We start from the raw sequence: 16,808 nt of genomic DNA on the forward strand, positions 1-16,808 counted from the left end.
TATTCCTACATCCAATGAGGTAGAGTTTATTATTCTCTAAACTCTCATTAGATATTTTGTGATTATTTATTTGTATGTCTGATTCATCCACTAAAACTGTGACTTCTTTAAAGGCAAAGACCATGTCCCAATTCATCTTTAATTACTAATTGCCTAGCTCAGAGTCAAAAGTACATCTTTTTAGTGGGATAATAGGTGACTGAACATGAATGAAATTCATACTTTATCTTGTAATCAATGGTAAATCACTGAAATTTTTTTTTCAATATTGTCTAGTTGTTGATGGACCTTTATTTTTTTTATAAGTGGTGCTGAGAATGAAACATAGTGCGTCACACAAGCTAGGCAAGCGCTCTTCCACTGAGCTACAACTCCATCCCCTGAAAGTTTTAGAATAAAGTAAGAGAGGATGATAAATGTGTTATGAAAATTATTTTGATGATAGTATAGATAAATCAATGGAAGGAAATCCATTTAGGAGATAAATGTAGTAAGTACTTCAAGTGGGAAATATAAATTTAAATGGTTGTGGCAATAAGTGAGAACCAGTTTGAGACACACATGAAAAGGAAAAGGTAATGGCTGATTATGAGAAAGAGGAAAAGGCAAGATACAGAGAGATACTTTGAAAGTTCAATTATGAGAGATCAGGAGACCAGTAGTCACAAGAAGAGAATAAGAGAAACAATTTAAAAGGACATTAGTTTTAACAGTAAAGATAACAAAAGGCTGAGGCAGGATTGTCAAGTTGGAGGCCAGCCTCAGTAACTTAGTGAGGCCCTAAACAACTTAGCGAGACCATTTCTCAAACTAAACAAAACAAAGGTTTGGGGATGTGGCTCAGTGGTTAAACACCACTGGGTTCAATACCCTGCACCCCCCAAGCCCCCTCAAAAGTAGTAAAGATGAAGATTAAAATTTTGGATACAATGAGAACAAACCGAGATTAGAAATATAGTTTGATTTCTTATTTCACAATCTCCTTATTTCCATATTTTCCTTCCCTATTTACTAGTTAAGGAAAAATGGCACAAGAGGAAAGCCACTTACTTGAGCCACCAGTGGAGAAAAGGTTTTATAGTAAAATATGGGAAGAAAGTCTGATTTTTGGATGGAAATTAAAATTTATGATAAAGTTTTATTTATTTATTTTTTGGTACTGGGTTTTAAACCCAGCAGCACTTATAACCACTGAGCCACATCCCCAGTCCTTTTCATTTTGAGACAGGTTCTCACTAAGTTGCTTAGGGCCTCACTAAATTGCTGAGGCTGGCCCTTTACTTGGAATCCTCTTGCCTCAGCCTCTTGAGCTGCTGGGATTACAGCCATCATACCCAGCTTGTAATAAAGTTTTTGTTTTTAACATTTAATAAAATTTAACTTATAGTTTCAACCATAACTAATTCTTTTTTAATATTTATTTTTTTTAGTTGTAGTAGGACACAATACATTTATTTTTGTTTATTTATTTTATGTGGTGCTGAGGATTGAACTCAGGGTCTTGCACGTGCTAGGCGAGTGCTCTACCGCTGAGCCACAACCTCAGCCCTACACTAATTCTTAAACATACAAAGAATCAAGTTTTGTGGTTAGAATGCCAAGCTTATGGCAGTACCATTTGAAACTGTTAATTTCATATATAACTTTTACAGCATAATCATAATCAATTTTATAAGAATTTTAGAGAAGTTCATGTATTCCCAAGGACCTCTATCAATCCTTTTGATATTTACACTATTTTCATTTGAAGATAAAACTTTTACAGGGATAGTGTCATTAAGGAAAATGTCAGAGTAACTCTAGTTTGGCACCAGTGAAGTATTTAATATCACCAGAGAAGATGACAGGCTTTTCTGACCTGTGATTCATATAAAGCCCAGTATTTAAAATAAATGATAAATGAAAGATGGCACTTGTTTCTGATCTACCTTATAATTATAACAGGAAAATAAAGAAGCAGACCTGAAATTTCAGTTCTAGCAATGCTATATACTTACATCAATATTGACAGGTTCTATTGTGTTTATATGCACATTGGGAGCAGATGAGGATCGGTCTCGTTGCCCAAATTGATTTCGATGATCTTCATCTGCTGGTCGGAAGGGCTGTGGAATTGGAATGGATTTTGAAGGAGACGGACTGGTGAGAATTTGGGGCCTGGAAAAATCAAGTCATTGAAAGATAAGATAAAGAGCAACTGTACAGAGACAATAATATTAAATAATGAAAGATATAAAGATTTTCTGTTTATCAGAAAAATCTTTAAAATAAAGCACTGATATTCCAGCTGAAATAGCTTTATAAGAAACATTAAAGAGGACTAACAGACCTACAACTAGAACTGCCAAAGTTGCTATGTTCAAGCAGAACCTTCAGGAAATATCAACAGGAACACTTGATTCTTACCCAGAAAACTTAAAGGAAATCTACAAACAGCTAGAAATTACCAATGATTAATCAGCTGAAGAAGCGGGTCTTCTTTTTAAAGTTATAGAAAAATATTCTAGTTAAGAGATTGAATAAAATCTATTTTTTCTAACTTTGCATTTCTTGAGAGCTGAAATTACTTAAATGAAAAAAATTATGAACAATATTAGGAAATTATAAATATTTTGGGAATGTAATCTGTACACTTCAGGACCTGAAAAATGTACCTGCTGCCAAACACCTAAGTTGTACGAAAATTTTAAACAATATCAAAAGATCATTTCCAAATTCAGAAGATGATCTTCACAGTACCAGGATTTTTCTCATTTTGAAATGTTTATCATTCCCAATGATTGATATCAAAGACACAAGAGAATCATAAAGATTAAAGCATTTATTTTTTAAAAACTGGTTTTTAATCAAACCACCAAAATAGGTTACAGGGTGACCTACTTTGATACTGTAGATAAATAAGGAAGTATGATTTTTCACTGGCCCTAAAACAAACTTGACACAAAAACCCTAAAGTTCTGAGGATAGACCATAGCACCTGTAAGAAGCCCACGTTCCTCAGAAAAGGTATCTACAAGTGCAGGGAGGATCACTTAGTAGAAGATTCGGCTGTCTCACTGAGCTCCACCATCAGGACCAATGAAGTGCTAATAAGCTCTTTACATATATTTGTTATCATTCCACCCATCTTACAAAAGCTCTCTAAATGATCAGCATTATTTAGTAGTTATTAGGCCAGAAAGGCAATGATGAGGGAATAAAGCATTTTGTGACAGGAGAGGGTTTGGAGAGGAATGGTAAGAAAATATAGAAGGAAAAGAAATGGATAAAGGTTTGAAAAGCAAAGAAAGTTCAGTAGTGACAAAATCCTCCAAATAAAATGTCAACAGAATCTGAACTATGCCAGTTTATATCCTTACTTCTCTTTTTTATTTTTTTCATTTTGCTTTTTTTTTATTAGTTGCTCATGACAATACAATGATCTTGACACATCATACATTTGAATCAAATGGGGTATAAATTCTCATTTTTACATCCTTACTTCTCTGAGCACACAAATAAGCACAATTATTAAGGACAGAAGAAAATTTTTGACTTTGCATGCTCATTTTAATTACATGAATTCATATATAACTGATATATAAATAATAAGACATTAGGTACTAAAAATTATTATCAGCCTAATTATAGGCAAGACTTATGGAACTAAATTTTGGGAAAATTAGCATGTTTCACTTGGGTCCTTTTTATGCTTTCTGGTTATTGAGAAATATTTGGTTTGTGACAGAGCCATCCCATTTCTTGCCTTAGGCTACAAATATATGCCCTTTGCTAAGGAAATATGAGAGAAGTAAAACAATGAAAAAATCACATTAGTTAAAACAAAACAAAACAAAACAATGAACATAACAAAAAACCTGGAAAGTGAACTGACAGCTAACTGCTACTTATAGACTGATGGTTTAAAGTTTTAGGGCAAGCACATACTTTATTAATTTTTTTTTAATTATACATAGACACAATATCTTTGTTTTTTGACTTTTAAGTAGTGCTGAGGATTGAACCCAGTGCTCCACATGTGGGAGGCAAAGGCTCTGCCACTGAGCCATAACCTCAGCCCAGGCACATACTTTAAATCAAGTCTTAAAACTGGAAAAAGCCCAAATTAACTAGAACTAGAAAAAGCCCAAATTGATTAGACTATAGGTTAGTCTAATCAATGCTATAATTGATCTGGTATGGGCAGAAGTGGCAGTAAATCTTCCTTGAAACTTAGTTAGGACAATGACAGAAACATATTGGATGACAAATCAGAGATATGTACACAAAGAATATGATCCAGAGGCAAGAAAAAAAATCCTGAATTTAATTTGGCAAGTTTCATTATCATATCTAAAGAAAAGAATGTATATATTAGAAAATGAGAATATCCAGGTGTGGTGATGCATGCCTGTCAATGACTTGGGAGGCTGAGGGAAGAGGACTGAATATTTGAAGCCAGGTATAATTGAAAGAAGATGATCACACATCTTGCTGGCACACTTGTTTCATTTGTGCAAACAAACATTCATACTTACCTATGGGATGCTTCCATCTGCTTCCCTCAGTTTGGTTTCCATGTCTTCGCTTTAATTATAGTACGTGGGAAAGTTACCAACATCTTACTACTTAAACAACCGTGGCCTTACTTTACAAAATCATACTCTGCCAAAAATGAAATCAGCTTTTCTCAAATCATCTTTCAGCAACTAGTCTTTAAATCAGTAGAAAAGGAAACCCTTCCATGACAACTTGGGAAAAATATAAATCTCACCATCATTTAATTAAGCCTAGAGCTGTGCACTCTATAGTAAGTTAGCCATGCACACAGAATACCTACTCTCTTAGAGGTTCAATCCAAACTTAATGTTTAAGAATATTTTGAGAATTGGTATAATAGAAATCTTAGTAATAAAAAAAAAACTTTTAGTAGGTACACGGTGGCCAAATATATCTCAATTGGAGATGAAAGCATAAGCATTTATGGCTCAGGATATTAGGCCCCTACCAAAAGTGACATGGGCTCACAGAAGTAAAAAACCTTGATCACACCAACAGTCCCAATGTTGGTACAGTACCCAGACACTTTGCCTTTGCCACACTCCACTTCTGACACCCTCAAAGAAGCAGCATAACTGATTTATCTTTCATCCAGATGGCTGATGTCCAGAACAGACTTCAAATGCTGACTGTGTCTTGGGCATGCTTATTCAGTGAGACTTGAAAGCCATTATTCACTAATTTCATGTGGAAATAAAATTTCAGCTTCCCATTGTGTACAAATAACTTGGCCACTTATACCACATACACAAAGTGCTTTTTACCAGGCGAGAGTGGACAGCTAGAATGCAAAAGCTCTCCTGTGTGCTTCCCTGGCCCAGACCCAAGCTGGGATATGGCAGCTCCACCCACCACCTCCACATGAAATACTAGGTGAATGCTCTAAGCAAGCTCTGATAATCTGATTCACAAAGCACTCATTAGAAGGCTGTCTTCTGCCTCTATTTTCCTTCAGGATGGGATATTCAGCTTATTTAATAGAAAAACATTTCAGTACATTACATTTTTTTCCTTTGCTTCCACCCTCCCACAACACTGACTTTAAAGACAGGCAATTTTGCCAAAATTTTGATATATTAAAGAAGAATCACAAGTTTCTAAGCTTTCTCACCTTATCATTTCCTTATTCTATAAATTAATCCTCAACATAGGGTTTGCTTTCTGTTTCAAGTCTGGGACTAGCAGGCAAAGAAAACTGGGTTTTTAGAAAGTAAGTTGGAATCTCCAGTAAGCTAGTATGCTTTGTGCGGAAGATTCCCACACACTGCATATAAACAATTATTGATGTTTTCTGGAACTTCATTCCAGAAATTGTTTGCTTTTAAATGTCAGAGAACTCTCTTCTCTACCCTTCTTGGCATTTTCTTTCAGGCTCAGCAGTATTACTCAGCAATAATTAACAAAAATTCACACATACAGATATATATTTCGTGCTTTGACTGACAGGCTCAACGTATCTTAGAGACATTATGAAAATCACTGATGACTTTTAGCTCTGGAACCTGACTTTTGGATCTTCCCCAAGAAGGATTTATTTACATCAAGTTTACAAAATACAATTTGTATTTATAAATTCAGGCATTTTATCTGGTGCTCAACTGTTGACACAAGTTGTATCCCTGGGATTGACTTTCCTTTCCAAAGAAAGTTCCCAGAGACATAAAATACGGCAGTCTTTGGTGATCTTTCCTCTGGATTCCAAGAAGTAATACCTTTTTCTCCTCTCTTACTTTTATCTACTGTCTCAGGTCTTTGTTTCTCAAAGACCCCAGGAATGTGGTTTGATCAAAGGTCTTTCTCGGTTCAGCCTTCTAAATTTCAGGATGAGATGAGTGATCTGGATATAGGGATATCTTAGACATTAAAAATAAAATGAGGCTGGGGATATAGCTCAGTTGGTAGAGTGCTTGCCTTGCATGCACAAGGCCCTGGGTTCAATCCCAGCGCTATAAAAATAAATAAATAAATAAATAACAAATAAATAAATAAAAATAAATTCACCAAGACCAAACAGTTCAACCCCTATTTTAAAACATCTTAATCCCAGTTTCTAAAAAGAGTAAATACTATCATAATCTGACTTGGTTAAGTGCATGCATTTTCTAAATTATAAAGACATTAGATAGAACATTTATAAAAATGAACTCTGACCTACCCCTGGAATTATACTCTACTACAACAAAAGGAAAGGACATGTCATTAAATTTTTTTTTTTAAAAAAAAGGTAATAGAAGGGAAATCAATTGAGTAGAGCTAGTGGACTGGGGAGGAAGAAGGGAAGAGAAAGGGAAGGTACTGAGGAATGAGATTGATTAAATTATGTTAAGGGCATGTATGAATGTGGCACAATGAATACTACTATTATGTATAATTATAACACATCAATAAAAATTTTATAAAGAGTAAAAGTGCTTTAAAATCAAGAACCTAGCTCAATCTGAGAGATAATACCCAGAGACAAACAAAAATGTTCCTAGAACTTCTATAAGCTGAGACTTTGAGGAAGCAACCTGGTTGGATGAGACAGGAACATATGTGTCCCCAAACTGTATCTGTTGAGCCAAATCATACTTGTTATTTGGAATATGGATTTATTGAAGGTTTGGTGCAGACAGAAAACAGAGAGGCAACTTTTAGCCATGTTAATGTACTCTTCAAAACAGTCTTGAAAAGGTTACTGTCACTGCCTATCAGCCAGACCTTTCTAAATAGTCACTTTGATCTATCAGTTTTAAAAGAAATATAAATGAATGAGAAAACATTTTTGAAAAACAAGAAAGAAAAGAATACACAGACCCAAATTAAAAGACACATAAACAACAACTCAAAGTGAATGTGTATTTATCTTCCTTTCATACCTGGGAGTCATTATTGGGAAGGCCATATATTTTTACATTGAAGGAATAAATGTCTTTTTTTGTTCATACAAATGATAGATGACTATAAAACTAGGGTTACATGATATACATCAGTGTATATTTTATATCCCCAAATAAAAAAAGCAAACTGTCATAATGTTTCTTAGATGTTAAGTGCTTGGCATTTTTAGCTGACCATATTATACTGAAAAGTTCAAAGTAAACACTTTAAGGATCCTGTGAGAAATCATTTTATTATACTCCTCATAAAGGAAAAAAAATATCCAGGAGCAGCAAATCCTGGATTCTTCTATCATTTAACTGTAGTCCAAATTTTTTAAGTCACAATTAGCAGGGCATTGTTCAATAAAGTTGTATCTGGAAAGATGACCTTTACTACGATCTTTTTTTTTTTTAACAGAAAGGCAGTTCTAGTCAAATCTTAGAAAAATGATAAAATTCCCCAAAAGAAAGTCAATCACTCACTGTATCACTTCCCAGTATTTCATCTCCAGAATAGCTTGCCTTAGTAGTCACCATGAGCAGTAAAAGTAGCATAGAAATATATTCTGCCATAGCATTTGCTTTTGATTCCACCCAGTAGCTATGGAAACTATATTTCAAAGGCCAACTGGCCCTTTTCTGGGCAAACCACATGAAATCAAATTATTCCTTACACTGGTGGATTCCATGGTTAGAATCTTCATTTTTCAATATGGTCAAATCATCTAAGCCCTCTCCAGCTTTAGCTCCAGCTTTAGCTCAAGCTAAAGCTCTGATATTTACTGGACACCTTGGATTTAAATTAGGAAACACACGGAGGTATTTCTTAATCAGGCTGCAAGGAGCCTTTATTAGTGTTCTTTGGAGGAACAAAATCAACAGGAAGTATGAAAAGAGGATTTAGTAGATTGGCTTACATGACCAGACGCTGGGTAATCCAAAATGGCTGTCTACAGGCTGGAGAGCTGGAGGAATCAGAAGCTGCAAAGTCCAAGAGGCTGAAGCCTCAGAAAAAGAGGGATCAATCATGCTGTGTAAATCTGACACTGAAGGCTCCAGGAAACTCCCTGGACAATCATTGCCAGAGTTGGCATGGAAGAATGAAGGCGCCAGAGTCGGATACCCTTAGTCAATCACAGCAGCAATCAAGAACTCAAGGATTTTAAAAAAATGTGGCATTTATACACATATATATGGAATATTACTCAGCAATAAAAGAGAATAAAACCATGGCATTTGCAGGTAAATGGATGGAGTTAGAGGAAATAATGCTAAGTGAAGTTAGGCAATCCCCCAAAAAACCAAATGCCAAATGTTTTCTTGGAGGAGGCTGATTCATAGTGGGATAGGAAGAGGGAGCATGGGAGGAATAGACAAACTCTAGATAGGGCAGAGTTGTTGGAGGGCAAGGGATGGGGCATGGGGTTATAAATAATGGTGGAATGTGACGATCATTATTATCTAAAGTACATTATAGACACGAATTGGTGTGAATATACTTTGTATACAACCAGAGATAGGAAAATTTGTACTCTATATTTGTAATAAGAATTGTAATGCATTCCGATGTCTTATATTTTTTTTTTAAAAAACGCATTCAAGAAGAATAGCTTCATTTGCTGCTGTTTTCTTGTTCTTCCAAGTTTTATTACATCCAAGTCAACATTCTATTGGACAGTGCTGCCCACGCTTAGGAAGACTCTCTGTTTCAGTTCACTATAGCACATGCCAAGTATTTCTAGACACACCTTCATTGACACACTCAGAAGCCTCTTGATCTTTAGCATTTCTTAATCCAATCAAGTTAATAATTCAAATTAACCATCACAAAGTCATTATACTCAGAGATCCAGCCAGTGGCTCACTCCTGTGATCCCAGTAGCTTGGGACGCTGAGGCAGGAGGATCACCAAGTTCGAGCCAACTTCAGCAATGGTGAAGCCCTAAGCAACTCAGTGAGACCCTGTCTCTAAATAAAATAAAAATAGGGCTGGGAATGTGGCTGAGAGGTTGAGTGCTTCTGATGCTCCCGAGTTCAATCTCCAGTACCAAAATAAATAAATAAAAAGTCATAATGTCCAGATAATAAGAAGTAAAGCCTGTGAAACCTGCCTTATACACTCCAAGAAATACAATGTTTGCATATTTATATCCCCCTCTTGTCTCCTCTTCTGAGGTAGAAATGCACATAATCACCATGACTTGCCATAATGTCATTGGTCCATGTGTTTTTTCTTTCTGTGCCCACACATGTACTTAGACAGGAGCTAAAACTGGGGGTCAAGAATTTCCTTCTATTTAAGATTTGTCTTTTGTGGCTCCCTCAGTAGGAAAATGATTGACAAGTTAAAAAAATAAAGAAAGACTAAAGCCTTTTTTTCTACACAGATTTTATTCACACCCCACTCAAAAATGGAACCTTCTCCAGAGATCAATTTCTGTTTTTTTTCACTTTTTATTTTTTTATTATTTTATATCCTTAACTATATTTAAGCTTTTATTTTGGCACACAATAAAGCTGTTTTTCTTTGTATTCATTTTCCTACTTCAACTATCACCTTAATTTATTATTAGAGTCTTCCCACCACCTAATCAAATCCCCCTTAGAATCAATGTCTCTATATAAGACCTCCCCTCATCAAATTCAGGAATTTTGAAGTTTGCAAAATCAGAACAGTATAACATCTTCCAACATGCATGGATTTCTCTCATTGGTTTTCAGTGTCACCTTTCTCTTTAACCTCTCATTGGTCTCATAAAATTTATTGACAGCGGACTCTTTATAGAGTGTTATTTTATGCACAGTTAGCATGACACTCAAAACATTAAAATCTATGATGCCCAAGACAATCTTAAAGATGGACAAAAAACGTTACAGGACTTACACTGCACATTAAGAACAGTTGCAAAGGAAGAATTAATACAGTGTCTTTGAAGCAAAAACAAAACAAAAAACAAAAAATCAAAAAGACCCATTGGACAGAAGGGAAAACCCGAAACAGACTCTCACATAATTATATATGACAAAAGTGACAAGGGGATGTACTTAGGGAAGAAACGTCTTTTCATTACATGATTCTGGACACCCATAGGAGGAAAATGACTCCTGATTCTTAACCCAAACCACCAGTCCAATGTCAATTCCTGAGGGAGTGCAACTATACATAGAAGATAGAAAGCAGCAAAACAACTATTAAAAAAAAAAAAAAACTCAACCACTCAGAATAAGCAAAAGTTTCTTAAAGCACAGCAAATACTAAGCATGAAGGGGGGCCTGGCAAACTGGCTTCTCTTTTTTCACAAGAAAAATATGTTCAAAAATATTAAGAAGAAAGCCACAGAATAGGAAAATATGTGTTTTTAATATCTATACCCACATAAAGACTTGAAAATACCAAGTGCCCATCATCAAAGACATGGAGAACACAAAACTCTCATTCACTACTGGTGGGATCTAAATTGGTACAATCAGTTTGGTGAACTGTTTGGTAGTACCTAGTACACCTAAACATAAGTGTACTGAAGAGCCAAGAAAATATCTAACAAAAATATGTACAAGATGTTCAATAGCTATATGCTCCACAAAAACCCTAAGCCAGGAAAATATTCAAATGCCTATCAATACTCATAAATAAGCTATGGTATATGCAGTTAATGGAACACAGCACAGTAACAATTTAAAACTACTTGCAAGGGCTGAGGTTGTGGCTCAGTGTCAGAATGCTCACCTTGTGCATGTGTGGCACTGGCTTTGATCCTCAGCACCACATAAAAATAAATAAGCAAAATATTGTGTCCATGTATAACTAAAAAATATATATATGACATATATAAAACTACTTGTAATAATATAGGTAAGCATCATAATTATTACATTAAATGAAAAAATGCACAAAAATCAAAATAAAGGTATTGAATAGCCTACTTATATAAACCTCAAACAGGAAAAAAACAAATTTATGGCACTATAAATCATGATAGATTTTGCTGGTGACTACAACAGGATACAAAGTGTATTCTTGACTTATTTTCTTTATCTGATACCATTACATGGGTGTGTTCACTTTGTGATAAAACAATATGCTTTGGATTTGTGTGCTCATTGGAATGCAGGTTACACTTTGGTAAATGATTTCAAAAAATTAAAGACACCACCCTATTCTTTTAATTTATTTGTTTATTTGTTCTTTTTAGATATATATGACAGTAGAGTATATTTTGACATATTATAGATACCTGGAGTATAACTTATTCTAATTATGACCTCATTCTGGTGGTGGTATATGATGTGGAGTTTCACTCGTGTTTATTCAGACCTGAACATAGTAAAGTTATGTCCAATTCATTCTGCCTTTCCTATTCCCATCCTCCCTCCCTTCCATTGTTTCCCCTTTGTCTACTCCAATGAACTTCTATTCTCCCTCCACTCTGACATAGTGTGTTAACATCTACCTATCAGAGAGAACATTTGACCTTTGGTTTTTGGGGATTGGCTTATTTTACTTAGTGTGATAGTCTCTGGTCCCATCCATTTACCTGCAAATGCCATAATTTTATTCTTCTTTATGGCTGAGTAATATCCCATTGTGTACATGTACCACATTTTCTTTATCCATTCATCTGTTGAAGGTCACCTAGGTTGGTTCCACAGCTTAGTCATTTTGAATTGAACTGTCATAAACGTTAATGAGGGTGAGTCACTATAGTATGCTGATTTTGAGTCCTTTGGGTACATGCCAAGGAATGGGATAACTGGGTCAAATGGTGGTTCCATTCCAAGTTTTCTGAGAAACCTCCGTACTATTTTCCAGAGTGGTTGCACCAATTTTCAATGCCACCAGCAATGTAGGAGTGTACTTTTTCCCTCAATCCTCATCAACATCTTTTATTACTTGATTTCTTGATAATTGCCCTTAGTGCCTATCAACAAAAAATGGCATGGTATTGGCACTAAAACAGACATGAGGACTAATCATACAAAGTAGAAGACACAGAGACAAACCCACATAAATACAGTCATCTCATACTAGACAAGGATGCCATAAACATACATTGGGAAAAATAGCTTCTTCAACAAATGGTGCTGAGAAAACTGAAAATTCATATGCAGCAGAATAAAATTTAACTCCTATCTCTCACCTGCACAAAACTCAACACAAAGTAGATCAACATTCAATCAGAGCCTCTGAACCTACTAGAAGAAAATGTAGGCCCAGCTCTCTACCATGTCAGCTTAGGGTCAGACTTCTTCAATAAGAATCCTAAAGCATAAGTAGTAAAATCAAGAATCAATCAATAAATAAGGAAATAAATGGGACAGTATCAAACTAAAAATCTTCTTCACATCAAAGGAAACTATCAAGAATGTGAAGAGAGAGCTTAGAGAATCGGAGAAAAATCTTTGTCACCTGCACCTCAGATAGAGCATTAATCTCCAGGAAATATGAAGAACTCAAAAATTTTAACACCAAAACACCAAATAACCCAAGTGATAAACGGCCAAAAGAATTGAAGAGGCACTTCCTAGAAGAAGAAATACAAATGGTCAACAAATATATGAAAATATGTGCAAGATCTTTAGCAATTAGAATTAAAACCATCCCTACTTACAATGGATATATAATACAGTTTTAAAGTTAGAGAATTTAGAGGGAAAGCATGAGGAACAGGTAACACTTCACAATCAGTTTCCATTGTTCTATTCAGCGAGTTCCTATACTGGGGCCAGGATTTTATGAATGATGAAAAGAGAAGAATAAAGATTTAATTTAACAGAAAAAAAGGAGAGAGAAATAGCAGATATGGAATGATTATAATGCTGGGGCAGCCAATTCTTGCATGTCCCAACAACTGAGCTACAGGGAATGAGAAGCATGATAGTGCTTAGTAGGGACTGGGAAGGATACTGGTGGAGAGGGACAGAAGGAAGCTGGATAACAGGTACCTAAACAGTTGGGAAGAAATGGTAAGTACAATGTTCTATAGCACAGTAGAGTGACTATCATTCACAGGCTTCTTACACATCTTATGAAGAACTAGAAAAGCTTGAAAGCTGCAAACAAAAGTAATGATAAGGAGATGGAAGCATTAATTATCCTGATTTTTTCAGTACATGTTATATACATGTGTTGAAATATCACACTGTACCCCATAAATTTGTACCATTATGTATTAAAACTTTTTAAAAAACGTTAAAGGCGATGAAAACTTTTCTGACTTGATCATTCTACATGGTATTTGTGCGTTAAATTGTCACACTGTACACCTTAAATCTATACCAAATTGTTATTTAAAATAATCGATTATCTTGGTGGTTGTCATGTTTCCCAACATAATTTTCACTGTATAAATTTAGCTCTTGTGAGACTAACAGATGTTTTATGATACTCTCGTTAATGATGTTGACATCAAAAATGAAGAAACAGTAAAAATATTTGACATATAGCAATTTTGTTCTATGTCATTTTCCTAGCCCCTTAATGTTTTGCACTATTCATTTGTAATCACATAAAATTTCCCAACCCTTTCAAATTTTATAGCATAAAATTAAAATCCAATAAGCAGCCTCCACCTATGTACCCACCCTCATCACTTTAAATTAAAAGGAAAATCCCCTAGGAACCCAAGGTCTTATGTGGTAAAAGCATTCCAATCAGCCTCACAAAGCCTTTATTGTGGGAGAATATCCATTAACAGTTAAAGACCCACTTAAATACATGAATATATGTTTTCTTTACAAAAGTGTATCCTAGGAGCAGAGAAGACTTACATTCATTTTGAAACCTGGCAAACACATGGAGGCAGGCACAGAACATCTCAGGTGTATATTCCCTTCCTGTTCTGCCTATGTCTGTTTCTCCATGGTTTTGTGATTTCTGACACCCTCTCCCTTACTACATCCTTTTCTGCCGTGACTAGTTTAAGTCACGTTTTCCCAGAATCACTCTGAAATATTTTGAATGGGTTACTAGACTAGGAAAAGGGAACTGAAAACTTTAAAAATTTTGTCAGATTATCTGTAGTCTCTTTGCCAGTAAGGTCATGTGTTAATTGTGTGCTAATAGATCAATCATATTATTGATGAGGTGTTCCAAGCAGCTGAGAAATTCATCCCAAGTAGTAATGTGGATATTCTGGAGTAACTACTCTTACTGCCCAGGAAGAAAATGGGCTCCATCGGCACTAAAAGGGGAAATACTAGTGATCAATGCGGTTCCTTTCATATCAGCCTCCTGGGTCAAGCTCCCTGGATTTCATTACAGATACCATAAGAAGATGGTGGGATTATGCTCTGTTGACAACAGGTGCCCCATTGAGCTACACTGCTTGTGATCATTCTTAAATCGGCATGTTCCACTTCCTTCTATACACTCTCAGAAAGGATTTCCTTTTGTCCATCTCTCATCAAACCAGCCGCCCAAGGCTCCATCAAAAGGCAATCTACTAGTTTTAGATGGGGATTCTCCTTTACCATGTGCCTCCTACAAGCGGGCAATGAACATAGGACAGGATCATCTGAGAACATTTCAGAGAAGGTATCCAACAGCTAGAAGAAAGGCAGCATTGGAGCCAGGTGTCCTTGGTCAACCTACTTGAATTTCCTAGGCCTTCGATCCCTACGTTGTAAAATGTGGCATCAAGATTCAAGAAGAATTCTCTTCTATATACAATTGGGTAACAGTGATTTATGGCAACATCCTTTATCCAAACAGATCCGGCCCAGACTGCCTACTCAACGCTGTGCTGCTCTAGCTTATTCTAACACCAAGTCATCAGAGCAGCCCTGATCCTTGGGAAATTCTATTTCTTCCTTCCTCAATTTCAATTACAACTTCACTATCCTGAAAAAAAAATAATTCCCTCTTTGCTGCCCAGTTTTAGGTTAGCAGTATCCCTAGACGCTGCCCATAATCTTACTTTCTGATTTGTGTTCTCTCTCAGAGACGCCACTAAATTTGTTTGTCCTGAACTATGCCTGACATTTTAGTCACTCTCCTCTCCTACCCCAAAATCTATATTATGCCCCCTGACACATTTGCTTAAACAGCTAATCCAGTAGTGGTTTGCAAAATGATGTCCCCACCTCTACCTCAACTCATATCGGCATCCTCATCTCCAGAACATGTTAATCTTTTTCTTACATGGCAAAAGGGAGTTTGCAGTTGTAATTAAGGATCTTGAGATGGGGAGATTATCCTGGAATACCTGAGTGGGCTCAGAATCATCAGTAGGGTTTTTATACAAGGGACCAAAAGATTCCAGATTAATAGAAGAAGGTACAATGATGGAAGCAAAGGTTGAAGTGATACTGTTGCTGGAAGAGGGCTACAATCAAGGCATTCAAGCATCTTTGAGAAGGTGGGAAGGGCTTCATTCCATCCACAGAGCCTTGAAAAGTAATGCAGCCCTGCCAACAACTTGATTTTAGGACTCCCGACTTCCAGAACGGAGAGGTAATATAGGTGTGTTGTTTCAAGCCACTAAGTTTGTGGCAACTTGTTACAGCAGTGATAGGAAGCTCATACACCCTCTCAGGCTGCTCTAGGTACCACCATCCCCAGGCTGCTTAATGCCAAGTACCCTTCTTCCTTTCTTTCCTAGTTCCTTACAGTAAGTGTTCAATGAGGACCTGCACATGTTAGCTCTACCATCAGTACTGAATAATGAGCAAGACAAACATTGTCTCTATGTTCATGACACTCTAACAAGAAATTCTGACCTGAAACTGTATGTACGAATGTGATGAGAACCACAAAGGAAGTACAGGATGCACACTGCAGATGGTGGGGGCTGGGAAAGGCTCTGACAGAGTCTATGGATGGAGGAAGTTTAAGCGGAGACCTAAAAGATGAGGAGTCATTAGTCTGGAGAAAAGAGCCCAGCAGCCAGCAATGTGCTTTTTGAGCAGTGAAAGAAAGTAAGTGAAGAGGGAAACCAAGGCAGAACTTGTGGGCCATGGCAATGTTTTGCTGTTTTTTACTTTGGCATAAGGAGAGAAGTTTAAACAGAACAAGGACATCTGAAAATGCTTGGCTCTTGAGACAACATCAGGGAAGTGACTTCAGGACACAAGGACAAACACTGGGTTCAAGCCTTTGAGGTTCTGATTAAATGTACAAATATTCCTCAGGAAAAGAAGTACATGTTCATTTACAGCTATGTGACCAAGTTAATCAGAAACAATTTCATCTTTCAGTGAGTTGACCACTAAGCAGTTCCACAAAGAAGGGAGGGAAGGCTGAGAAAAATGCATGGCAAATGGAGTGAGCAGTCAGCCAGGACGGCCTCCAGGGACTCAGTCGAACAGACCATTGACCCGGGGAGCGAGGCTGCTGGCCAGTGGCCCAAGCCTTGTGCATTCAGGACCTGCAGGCCAGAATAACCCAATTCACATTTGTCATTGGATGGG

At 36.4% G+C, this 16,808-nt stretch overlaps 1 protein-coding gene across 1 annotated transcript in view; it reads right to left on the reverse strand.

Annotated features, from left to right (window-relative positions):
* LOC143387506 (serine/threonine-protein kinase B-raf-like) overlaps nucleotides 1-16,808 on the reverse strand; it is an 83,070-nt gene that overhangs the window by 51,651 nt on the left and 14,611 nt on the right. The window contains exons 3-4 of the mRNA XM_077108121.1: nucleotides 8,318-8,405; nucleotides 1,998-2,157 (exon numbers count right to left, since the gene is read on the reverse strand). Coding sequence (XP_076964236.1) covers nucleotides 1,998-2,157; nucleotides 8,318-8,405 — 248 coding nt within the window. The remainder of the gene's footprint in view (nucleotides 1-1,997; nucleotides 2,158-8,317; nucleotides 8,406-16,808) is intronic.

This window comes from Callospermophilus lateralis, unplaced genomic scaffold, assembly GCF_048772815.1.
Source record: "Callospermophilus lateralis isolate mCalLat2 unplaced genomic scaffold, mCalLat2.hap1 Scaffold_144, whole genome shotgun sequence".
Taxonomy (NCBI): Eukaryota; Metazoa; Chordata; class Mammalia; order Rodentia; family Sciuridae; genus Callospermophilus; species Callospermophilus lateralis.